We start from the raw sequence: 12,848 nt of genomic DNA on the forward strand, positions 1-12,848 counted from the left end.
TACACTCTCGTGAATTATCTTCATAGCAAGATGTTTTAAAGCAAGGCCAATTCTCGTGTTTTTTTTCTCCATGTACCTACTCCTTTATCTGCTCGTTTTCCATGTTATGATGCTGTTTCTAGGTTATGACTAGCTAAATAAATTTTTTTCTTAAAAGTTACCCACTGTCAGATAGTCACTCCACGACACCAACAGAAGATGGACCAAGACAGAGACCAGTGAAGACACCGAAAAGAAATATAGAAATAAATACAAATATAAGTGGTAATTTAATATATGAAAGATTATACCTCTAGTCATCGACAAAGGAATATCTAGTTTCCCTCCAAAAAGAATACAAAGATGGTTCTCATGTGGTAATTACAGAAAGTAATTTCAGATGGATTAAGACTATGAAAGCAAAAGAACATTGAAGTTATTTCATAGCTGGGGATTGAGGATATGCATGGCAAGAGAGGAGACAGACAGGATTGATTGTATTTCATTTAATTTTTCCATGGAGCCAAAGACACCATAAAAAAAGTCTTACTGAGACCAATAGAAACATTTGTTTATATCATGGCAAACTGTTAGCTTCTTTATTTCATAAATAGCTTATATAATATTATGTAATTTATTATGTTTTATTTATCATGTGAGTGCACACGTGTACACTATATGGCATTACCTATGAATATTAGAGGAAAACTTGTGAGGGTTAGTTCTCTTCTTCCGCTATATAGGTCCTTGGGATTGAATTGAGGTCATCATGACTGGCAGAAACCACTTTTACTCCCTGAACCAACACACCATCCCTAAACTGACTTCTAGTAGCACAACATATGAAAGACAATCAAGGCAAAATTGCAAAATTTAGGCAAAATTAAGAGAAATACACAAGGAGTGTGAGTCTACTTTTAGGCACTTTTTGTATAAAGGTAACCCAAGATATTTAACATAAGTTCCAAATACGACTGACATTGATTTCCCCCACCTAATAAATGTTGCCTCTCTGCCTTTTTATTTTAAACCAAAAACATGGCCCAAATGACATCAGACTTGTTTTAGACCTAGCCTTTAAAAGAATTGGCAGTTTCTGTCTTCCTTATTTGAAGGCAGCTGCTGTGGAAAAACCATCACTGAGATCACAATGCTGAGAGCAATCCTAGCTATTCATGTGGAGAGACTGGAGGACACCAAGGATCTCCCACAGGAATGAAGCTTCCTGGAGCATCCAGTGACCCATAAGCACTAACTGAGAGCTAAACGCATCATCTTAATCCAGGCTGTGTGGAGCAGAACTGCTTGGTGGAACCATCCTTGACTGCCAGCTCACATAACTGAGAGGCCTCTAATGTTTAAAGATAATTTGTTACCCAACAGTATGTATCCAAAGTACGGCAGTGTTAAAGTGGGAAATGCATGCATACATACATACATTTGACTTAGTACACCTACTTTTAGGAATCTCTTAGAAATAAAAGTGTATTAACCCCCCTCATCAAAGAAGCCTCTTCTCCCCCCCCCCCCAGCAAACGGAAACCATCACAGACAACCAGAAAGGGACACAATGCAGAAACCAATGGATATATCTACAGCCATGATTCAAAAGACCTCAGAAGGGAAGGGAAAGATTGTAAGAGCCAAAATTCCAGGAAGTCATTTATAGTCTGGACTAGAAATGGCTATATAACAGCTAGAGCAATGGTAATATCAATGGGTATGCTGGGGGAGGGGCGCAGAAAGTTTTAGTGGTGTTTCATTCCTTGACAATGAATGACAGCTAACTAATGACTGCTGGAGAATTGCCCTCTCCCAGGGATGAGCCCTTTTATTGACTGTTGAATATAGAGTGATCAGCCTGGAAGCCATATATACACACGATGGAGCAAATAGGTTTTATTTACATATATTTGTGCATACACATGTAACAAGTATAATTTAAGAAGCCATCAAGTTGAGGGGAGACATGGGAAGCAAATGTGGGAGGGAAAGGAGGAGGAAGCAGTATAATTTTCTTTCAATTAAAAACATTTTTAAGAATACAATATGATAAGAAACAAGTGGGTTTTAGTACATACATATCACAAAATTTTTTTGCAAGTGTATTTGTGTGTGGCATGTGTGTTTGAATCTATGGGCACATGTAGAGGGGATGTACATTAATGTGTGCATGTAGAGGCACAAAGATGGCATTGAATATCTTACTCAATTGCTCTCTGCTTTATCAAGGGAAGGTCTCTCAGTATGTATAGACTTCACCAATTCTGGCCAGCTTGCCCATGAATCTCCTGTCTCTGCTGGGGTACAGGCAACCAACAGGCCTATCCAATCCTTTTACATGGGTTCTAGAGATCTGAACTACAGTTGTTTACAGCAGACATTTTATCTGTTAAGGTTCCTCCCCGATCTGCTGATCATGGAATCCTCATATGGACAGGAGTTTGATGTTTTTTAGAGAGATGTTCAGGATCTACTGTTAAATTATTTATGTGTGTACCATATACCATAAAGAAATATGTGTATCATAACCCACTTTAAAACATTAGTACTAATATGCTAGTATGTATATACATGAGTATTATTTATTACATAGAAATATTTTTTAAGAATTTGGAGATACATTATATTTCAAGGACAACTTCTCTCTCTTTTTTAAGGATTTAGTTATTTTATTTTTATAAGTACACTGTATCTGTCTTCAGACACACCAGAAGAGTGGATTGGATCACATACAGATGGTTGTGAGCCACCATGGGGTTGCTAGGAATTGAATTCAGGACCTCTGTAAGAGTAGTCAGTGCTCTTAACAGCTGAGCCATTTCTCCAGCCCCAAAATATTTTTGTATACTAAAGACTAGTAGATTGTTCCAAGGATCAAAACTACTTTCTTTAAAAAGAAGATTCCACTAGAATACTTAAGACTAAAAAATATTTGTGTTGTAAAAATCAAACATTAAATAGTACAGGGACATATAAACCTGGTGATTTCCCTTTCTAGTCTCCTCTTTCCTCAAACTACGTCAGCATAACAGTTGAAATAACAGTCAGTAAAAATAGATCCTGCTTAGCTTTTGAGTATTTCATGTTTAAATATATTGTGATCTAAACAGTTTTTTTGTAGATAATTACATTGGTTCTAAGTTATCTGGTTATAAACCATAAAAGTACATTTCATATGTTCCTCTTTGGCTCCATGTTTCAAGATGTAAAATTCTACAGTCAAAGAGTGTACACATTGACAACATGCTTTTAGAAAGACTAGCAATTTATATTCCCATCAACAGGTTGACCAGTGCCTAAAGCATTATCTTCAGATATAACTGAGTAGCCATTCTTTATGGAAGCAGCAAAAAAGTATTTGCTTAGATTAGCAGGTCGCAGCGATGCCCCCTCACTTTGCTGGACAGGGTTATGTGGGCAGAACTAGAGTTGTACATAGATAGAAAAATTCCTGCCAGGTGGAGTTGGATGGAGCTAAAGATTAGAAGTAAAAACATATGGGAAATAAGTCTCTTGTAGTTTCCTGGAGATTGAAGAGGTGAATCTCGCCGGGCATGGTGACGCACGCCTTTAATCCCAGCACTTAGGAGGCAGACACAGGCAGATTTCTGAGTTCAAGGCCAGCCTGGTCTACAAAGTGAGTTCCAGGACAGCCAGAACTACATAGAGAAACCCTGTCTCGAAAACAAAAAACAAAAGAGCTGAATCTCAACATTTGTTACCTAGCTTAGGTAACTTGCAGTGTCACCATCTGGTGAAGAAGCCCTTAATCTGTCCATTTCCAAGCTAGAAATAATTATAAGCTCCTGAACCTAGAAGTCGATTTGGGTGTGTGGGATGGGGGAAGGATGGGAAAAGAGAAATCATCTGCTCGCAGATCTTAGGCAAGGTCTATGCAGCCTCTGTAGTGTCTTCACATGATTGGAACAACGTGGACAGCAACTATGGCTGTATACAAAGACACAATCCTCTTCCTGCCTCAAGTATGGACTTCTAGAGTGCCATCCTCTAGCTCACTGAGTAGAACTACTCCGGATGACACCAGGTTTGTTCTCAACTGTTTCAATTCCTGCACCGAATGATTTTTATTCTACTGTACATCGTCAGTCCCTTCAGTATAAAATGTACATACAGTAAACATAAAGGTGTAGGACACTGTATTGTAACCTTGTATTTTAAAAATTAAAGATAAAACTGCTTCGTTCAAGTTCACGAAGTAACTGTGGATATGTGCATAAGTTCAGGTCCCGGTGCTTGCAGAAGATCCTCCTGAAGTTGTTACAGGTGAGTTAACCAGACCAGGGTTTGGGTCCCAGAACCCTGCCTGGTCTTCTGTCTTCAGAGCTGAGCAGTTTGAGCCATCCCTTAAAATAACTTTTTAAAGGGCATTGTACTTAAAAATTACTTGTAAATATATGGCATCCTCAGTTAAGTAATGAGCGCTCAAATTAAAAGTACCTTATCTGTGTACCGTGTGGGAAAAAGTTATTACTATGTTCTCTTCAGCCTGAGTCAGATTCCCGAGCGAAATTCCCGCCTTCACTCAGCCTAATTCTTTCCGGTTTTACGTTATTCTACCGACACCCATCTTTCACATTCTCCTTCAGTACCTCATGCTCTCCCTTTGGTGCTTGAAGTGTTTAACCCTTGAAGTTGCTCCAGTCTCCACCTCCCCGCCCCAAGTCCCCAGTGCGTGCACCAATGCATTTGCCCAGTCCCTTCTCTAGTCCCAGTACTACCTAGCTCTTTTGGCCCAAACACATTCCGATGGCCCCGCCCCTTGACGATGCCCCGCCCCATTCCCCCCCTCCCCGATTCTGCCCTACCCATCCCCGGCTTGCTACGCTCCGCCCCCGATCCGCCCCTTTTAGCTTTCACCTACCACCAGCCTCCACTCACTGCACCGTCTCCCTAGTCTCTCTCTTCTCTAGGACGGCCTCTGGTCCTTCACGCTCCCCGCCAGCTCAGCAGCTTGCTGAGAGCCGGGTCCCACTAGCTTTCCTATTCTGTAACCCCGCCTTTCCCCGGGGCCCCGCCCCTACCACCCTTAGTCCAGCCCCGCCTCGCACGTACTGTCCGTTCGCTTCGCCTGGCCCCGCCCACCACAGATCCCGGCTCCTCCCCTGCAGCGACACAAGTCGGCTCCTGCGCGCTGACGTCACACGCCAGCGACAGTGACGCGAGGGCCGTTCCCCTCTCCTCAGCAGTAGCTGTATGGTTTCAGGGCGGCAACGTGCAGCGTCCTTACCTTGAGCCTGTGCAGTTGCCCTCACCCCGGAATCCATAGTCACTGTGACGAGTCGAGAGGACTTGGGCGACAGGTAGCCTCCCAGTCCCACACGCTGCGGGTCCGCGCCTGGCCAAGCCACCTCGACCTGTGAAGTTGGGGGCGGTACCCAACAACTCTCCCTGTGCAGCCGCCGTTTCCAAGGGGTCAGGAACCGCTGTGTTTGTTTCGTCCGCGTAGCCAGGGCGGGTCGCGGAGCACTGTGCCTGACCCGACGGTGGCAAGTCTGACGCGTCAGCCAGAGACCGGTGCCAGGTGTAGGAGTCGCAGCCTGGGCTGTGAGCGGCTGCTGGGTAGACAGACTTGCTTTCTCTTACAGCATGTCATTTCCAAAATGCATCGTGGTGCTTCTGCCTTAAGTCCTATAGGAAGACACGGCCGCCACTAGACCGGTGCTTATGGTCGCCACTGTTATTCTGACTCAGGTCCCGTGTCATTGAGGTGAGTTGCACGTGGGAAAGCAGTGACAAGCAGACAAGCAGAATGGTGAACTCACCGGGCGTGAGACCTATATAGATCTTCTGTGGAGTGCATGGATACTCGCCTTACGTGTTTGCACCTAAAGCACCTTCTTCTCCTTAAATCGTTAATGGGGAGGACTTGTGTATGGCTCAAGGCAATCCTTTGGTATTCTAAAAAGATAACGCACTCTTAAGAGACGATAAACTAATCTAAGTAGATAAGTCACTTAAATAGATTAGATGCCTGTATATTTTAATGAGAAAAATAGCAGTTAACTGGTTACCCTAAAGCCTAATGTATCACTTCTCTTTCCATGGTTTGACACAATTTCCACGTGTAAAGTATAAAAAGTTTTACCACTTTAATAATTCAGTGTAACTTTGGGAAGGGGTCTTGGGGATTGGATGACAGGATCTCATTTTTGCTAGGCAGGTGATCTGCCACTGAGTTATAATACCCCACCCAATTTTTTTATTCTTCCCCGTAGGATCTCCCTAGAAGCAGAAACATTTTTACTGCCTACATAAATCACATCGGAAATGTTTGTGAAGGCTTAAAAGCCCTAGTCCATCTGAGCTTTCATGGTGATGGGCTTTGCTTATGCTGCAGTAAGTGGAGGTGATGGGCAGCAGCCAGATGGAAAAAGAAGCAGTTCTTTGTTTCTAGTTTCTAGGATCTAGAGGTCTACATTTAAAATGGCCTCTTGTTCTGGTGAAACCCGAGTAACAGATTTTGTGGGAAAACTGGTTTTTACACTGAAAAGGAAAGTCTGTCAGAAATCTGATGAAGGCTGTGGATCTTAACCACAGTTCTTTTGAGGTCGTGTTACTAATGCATTGGCACTGTATTCCAAGTAGGTTTTACCCTTCTAGAATTGTGGACGTGATAGCTTTTCACACATAGGAAGTTTCTGTTTGCTTTTTGATAGTTTCTATTATCAACCCCTTGGGTATTGTCTAAATATATTTACCAAGAAGAAAACACACACTTAAAAAATATTAGCAATTCTTTGGTTTTTTTTCTAATGTTTCCTCATAATGAAAAAAATAGAGAATTTTCCTTTCTGGGAAAACACATTGACCCTTTTCTACAATTCAGGTTGTCTCTATTGTTTTGGAAGAACCATGTGTATAGGTTTTGCCTGCAGACAGTCCCAGAAGACCTCTTGGCATCTGTTAGAAGTAGGCCTCACCTATTCCTAATGTTTCCCTTTGGAATAGCCAATGCTTAGTGTCTGTCAGTGTTTTCCTAACTGATGGAGGTACAGTTTAAAATTCCTAGACTCTGAAAATTTTAATATGTGGTTCATGTTATTGTATCAAGCACTACTTGCTTGAAACAGTTCTTAGAAAATTAGAAAGGTACCTATCTAATTTGACTAGAATTGAGGAATATTTTTCTGGAGCATAGTTCATATACTTAAAAAGAAACAAGATATTGTAGTAGCAAGAATTTAAATGTTAAGGTGAAGTGTTTGGAAACGGAAAATTGTTCAAGGATGCCTGGTGAATAGTAGGCAGATGCTTCTGCCTCCAACCTGTAACCCCATCCTGTTCAAAATTTAAATAGGGACATCGAGATGGACCAGCAGATAAAGGCACTTGCCACTAAGCCTGATGCCTGAATGACCTTAGTTCAGTCCCCTTGACCTACTTACATGGTGGAAGAACAAGCTCCCACAAGTCTTCTTAGAGTAGAGACACACACACACACACACACACGGTCTCTCTCCATATAAACTTGTTTTTTTTTGTTTTGTTTTGTTTTAATTTATGTAGGAGAAACTGATTTGCTCTGTATTCTTATATCAGTATAAGAATGGCTGTACATGGCTGATTAACATTTAATTTTGTTGTTTTAACTAGTTAATTCTAATACAAAAGATCGAAGACTTCTCAACTCTTAATTTTCATTCTTTGGAAGCAATATTATTAGTTCATTTTGTGTCCTTACAGAGGTATTATATATTTGTGGGTTTCTGTACACATAAATATGTATATAAATAAGTGGAACTATAAATATATACATATGTTTTCCTTTTGCCACCAAATGGAGTGTTTGTTATTTGCCAACCTGATACAAATCCAGATATATCTTAGAAATGGGATTCTCAATTGAAAGAATATCTCCATCAGGCTATCTGTCCTTGTGGACATGTCTGTGAGCATTTTCTTGGTTACTGATTGGTTCTAGAGAGAGAGCTCAGTCTAATAAGAATAATGCCATCCTTCGGCAGGTGGCCTTGGGTTGTATAAAAAAGCCAGCTGATGCAGAAGGTATCTTTATTATCTTTTATTTCATTTCATGTGAAATAGTTTTCTAGTATAACAATTTATTTGTAGTCTCACAGGTTTGAAGTTGGTAGCTCATGTATTCCTTGTGATGAGCAAGGATTAACTGCAGAAAAGGAAAGACTTTTTTGTTGTTGTTGTTGTGTGTTCTAAAACTCATTAACCATGAATCTTTGGTTGCTCAGAAAAATACCTGTGTTTATCATTATCTGATGGTATTTAGAATTATCTTTCTTCATCTTTCTTCTTACCAAGGGCAGTAGATTAGGCCTTACTGAATTACGACCACAGAGCTTAGTATAGGGATGGCAGTAGGATGAAATACTAGGCACACTGATAGCTTCCACCTTGGTGAAGTCCCTAGAATTGAATTGGCAATTAAATTTGGATGAAGAGCCAAACTGACAAATTTTGTTTTTTCCTCTTTTGCCAAAAAAGTCCAAAAACAATGACAATTGTGAAATAAAGTCATTATGTGGTTATTATTTAATGTAATTTTATTTATGGAGTTGAGTTTTTAAGATGAATTTATCATGATTTGCTCTCTAAGTAGCTCAGCAATATGATACATTGAGCTTCCATGTTCTGGAGATAACATTAAATTTTGGCTGGTTTCCAGATAGCCATTACACTGTGCCAGTTAATTCAATGTAGACCATGTTTTCCTCTCACTCACTGTTGATGGCTGGAACTTTATGATAACGTTATAATTCCTCTTTCTCGTAAGGTTGCTAATATCATTCTCAATATGGAAATTGAAATGAGATCTGATTATAATGTTTTTTAAAGTTGAGGAAGGTTCTTTGTCATGAAATTTCATAAACTAATTACTAATCTTACTACAGGCTGGATATTAACTTTTAGTTTTCAGTACTATATTAAGAGTTCTGTAATTTAAGAAAATTGAATCTTTTTAAAAGAAAAATTGGCTGTCATCAGATGGGAAGGCAAAGAATCTAGTAGTTGTTCTATTCAAAAGGCTGCTCTGCAGTCCTGAAGGAGTAGGTTCTAAAGGAGTAGGTTCTTATGGCAGTGAAAGAGTGCCTCAGCAGTAGGATGGATGCACTTAGAGAGAGGGCGAACAGGCAAAGAACAAAAGCTTCCATCTTCCATTTATGTGGACCGTCACCAGAAGGGGTAGCCCAGATTTAGGATGGGTCTTCCTATCTCAAATGATCCAGATCTGGAGTGGGTCTTCCCACTTCAAATGCTCAAATCAAGAAAAATCCCTCACAGGTGTGCCCTGCTTCATGGATTTTCAGTTGATTTATCAAGTTGACAACCAAGATTAGCCAAGTCACTAACAACTTAATCTTGGTTGGATAATCTTTGAAGTATGGTAATCATACCAGTTCATATTAAGATGGGCATGGAGGTACACACTTGTAATCCCAACATTCAGAATGAGGAGTTTGAGGAAGGCATGACTAATAGCCTGCCTCAAAAATAAAGTCTTTATCTTTATAACAGATAAGGATCTCATTAAATAATGAGGTTTTCCATACTAATGAAAAAGACTATGCAAGTAGAAATGGGCAAAGCAAATAGAGAAAATACAAATGTTCAATAAATGTAGATTTTTCAGAAAAAGAATTGAAATGCAACACTATTTGTCTCATCAAACATCAGCAACAAGAACAACGTGATACATACCTCAAGTAGTCAGTATAAGCTTCAGTTGTTCCTCACAGTGTTTAAGTGCATACTCTATCTACATTGTTGGGTGAATAACAGACACAGATCTCAATAGTGCAAGGCAGTGCTTCTCAACCTTCCTAATGCTGCGACCCTATAATACAGTTTCTCATGTTGTGATGACCCTAACCGTAAAAGTATTTTCATTGGTACTTCAATTTTCAATTACTGCAATTTTGTTACTGTTATGAATCATAATGTAAATGTCTGATATGCAACCAGTTTGAAAGGGGCCTTGGTTGAGACTAACACTGTGTAAGGTCATGTGACCAGTAAATGAACCCTCTGTGTTAGTGTTATATTGCTTGCTGTAAAGAGACACCATGACCAAGACAACTCTTATAAAGAAAGCATTTAGGTGGGGGCTTGCTTGTGATTTCAGAGGGTTAGTCATTATGATAAAGGAAGCACTGCAGCAGGTGGGAAGACATAGCATGATAGCAGAGCAGTAGCTGACATCTTTGCATCCTGATCCATCAGCAGGCCTTCAAGGGGATGGGGTGGGATATTCAACTTGGTATGGACTTTTGAAATCTCAACGCCTACTTCCAGTGATGCATCTCTTCAAATTAAGCCATACCTCCTCCAACAAGGTCACCCCTCGTCCAGCAAAAACACACCTCCCAGCCTTCTAAAGAGTTCTTTGGGGCTGTTCCTATTTAAGACACCACAAGCTCCAAGGTTCTACTTCTCTTTTTAAAAAAAACAAAGTTTATTATAATTGTGTGTATATGTACATATGGTGTATTTGAATGCAGGCATGTATGCCATGCTCAAGTGTGGAGGTCCGACAACTTTGTGGAGTTTCCTTCTTCCAAGGATCAAACTCTTGTCTCCAGGCTTGCCTGACAGGTGCCTTTAACCCAGTGAGCCAGTCATCTTGCTGGCCCTGATCTTTTTAACTTTTTTTGCTCCTCTGATTTTATTTTTATAAAGAATAGCCACTGCTAATAAGAATCTCTAAGAATCAGCATTTTATATAATATTGATTAACAGTGGTAGATGTTTACCATTCTAGCTGGCAGCATGAACCTGGGAGAGCAAGGGCTAAAAATGAGGCAGACTTTATTCAGGGCATCAAATAATTTCTACTTTGAGGGTTAAGAGTAATATGAGTAAAGTATACAATCACAAGGACAAGCCACATGTGGCAAAAGCATGGTTTTTTATAGAGACACATGAACAACAACAGCTGAAGTCAGCTCCCTTCTATCTGTTACACCTGGGAGAAGCACGAAAACCCTTTCCAAGAACAATTCTGGGTTTTGAAGAAACTGGTATCACGGGACTCTTGTCTTGTTTTCTGGAGTTTTCTCACAAGCTCTCAGAATTCTCACAGGACTCCATTCTTGAACTGTATGCCAACAGATATTTCTGCATGATGCTTGAGTAATATGTTTGCAAGCTTTTAACATTTGATTTTAGATTTCATCCTAAGAAAACCCTTACAACAAATAATACAACAAATAGCATTAAAGCATAAGTACAGGAAATTTACCTGAAATTGTTTAATTGTTGAAAGAACTTTAAGAAATTGTGTCTTATTTATCCTGTATTCTTTTTATTAAACAAATACAGTCATGCACTGATTCATGTAGGCAAAAGTTTGCCTTTATGTGTGTGTACTGTTGTTGGTATGTTAGTACTGGATGCTTCAAAGTATTATAATAAAGCTGAAACCACTCTTTCTTTTTGTTTTGTTCTAAGTTTATTTGACTTTTAGTCAAGATGTTAGATATCTTTTTGTTAAAACTTGCTTAATCTCTGTCACCTCTTTCTTTGTGTGTAGCATATGTATGAAAATGCCTTAGGAAGGAACCATGGAGAAGTATGTGAGACTGCAGAAGATTGGAGAAGGTTCATTTGGAAAAGCTGTTCTTGTTAAATCTACAGAGGATGGCAGACATTATGTCATCAAGGAAATTAACATCTCAAGAGTAAGTATGATTTTAGTTCAGTTGCACACGTAATAATCTGGTTATGATGGGACAATTTTATTACAGAAATGCGTAACCTAATGAGAAAGAGCTGTAATTCCACTGAGGACCACTAGTTTCTGAGGGATCTGTGTCCTTTCAGATATGGGTCTGTAGCAGTATGAAAAAAGCATACTTACCTTCATGTAACTTACTCTAGATTGGGCACCCTAAAAGACTTGCACTTACAGATTCACTTCTTTCTTGTTTAACTAACTTTCAGATTTGAGTGTCTGTGTGTGGGTTATTGTACCTTATTTTTAACCACTCTCTTCTTGGTGGGCTTTCAAGTTTCTTATTAGAGGTTTTACTAGTTTACTTTTTCTTCCCATTTAAGATGTCTGATAAAGAAAGGCAAGAATCAAGGAGAGAAGTTGCTGTGTTGGCAAACATGAAGCATCCAAATATTGTCCAATATAAAGAATCATTTGAAGGTCAGATTTATTTTGCAAATGTTTAAAATAAGCTATAAGACACTTGTAACTTTTGAATATTTTCCTTGTAAGGAATTATTTTGTGAATGTATTTTCAGGAAAAAAATTTTTTTTTGTTTTTATTTTTGTTTTTGTTGTTTCTTTAATATATATAAATGTAAGTGGCAGTTTGATTCTAGGACAGAATTGACACTGTTGGAGTCCATTAAAGACCCTCACTCACAAAGACCACAGAGACCACCATCGCTATAAACCACAAGAGGTTGTTTTTTTATCGATTCAATGCATTGGGGACTCCCCTCTCAGCATGCAGGCCAGAAGAGAGACCCAGAACAAACAAAGAACACACTTTTTATACCGTGTAAGGGGCAGATTTAGGCGACAGTGCTAGCTGGCTTATTCTCATTGGTATGGCAAGTAACCTTTTCAGGCATTGTTTGGTTTTATAGGGTGACTACCTTTGGCCTAGTGACTCACTTTGCCTGCCCTTATGGTGAGTTACTATGATTAGGTCAGCAAGGCAGCAGTACATTTTGAACTTATGGGTCAGCTATTAATGTCACAGCTATTAACGTCACAGCTATCGACAAGGTCAGGGCATTTGTGGTTTTTTTCTCAGAATTCAGTGTGGGGCAGGGTAGGGGAATTTCTCTGGGAACTGCTAATCTTGTTCTGGTTATTTTTCTGAGAACAGTTCATTTTGTTTTAGCAGCTGTAGACT

At 39.6% G+C, this 12,848-nt stretch overlaps 1 protein-coding gene across 10 annotated transcripts in view; it reads left to right on the forward strand.

The window, feature by feature from the left end:
* Nucleotides 1–5,139: 5,139 nt before the first annotated feature.
* Nek1 (NIMA related kinase 1) overlaps nucleotides 5,140–12,848 on the forward strand; it is a 134,614-nt gene continuing 126,905 nt past the window's right edge. For 4 of the 10 annotated variants that reach the window (XM_029480465.1, XM_021169624.2, XM_029480470.1 and 1 more), the window contains exons 1-3: nucleotides 5,140–5,710; nucleotides 11,507–11,654; nucleotides 12,031–12,127. In XM_029480465.1, the coding sequence (XP_029336325.1) occupies nucleotides 11,538–11,654; nucleotides 12,031–12,127 (214 nt within the window). In that variant the 5' untranslated portion in view covers nucleotides 5,140–5,710; nucleotides 11,507–11,537. Of the gene's footprint in view, nucleotides 5,711–11,506; nucleotides 11,655–12,030; nucleotides 12,128–12,848 lie in introns of those variants that run through there. The other 6 variants (XM_029480468.1, XM_029480467.1, XM_029480469.1 and 3 more) reach the window with 3 other exon arrangements.

This window comes from Mus caroli, chromosome 8 (assembly GCF_900094665.2).
Source record: "Mus caroli chromosome 8, CAROLI_EIJ_v1.1, whole genome shotgun sequence".
NCBI classification, from domain to species: domain Eukaryota; kingdom Metazoa; phylum Chordata; class Mammalia; order Rodentia; family Muridae; genus Mus; species Mus caroli.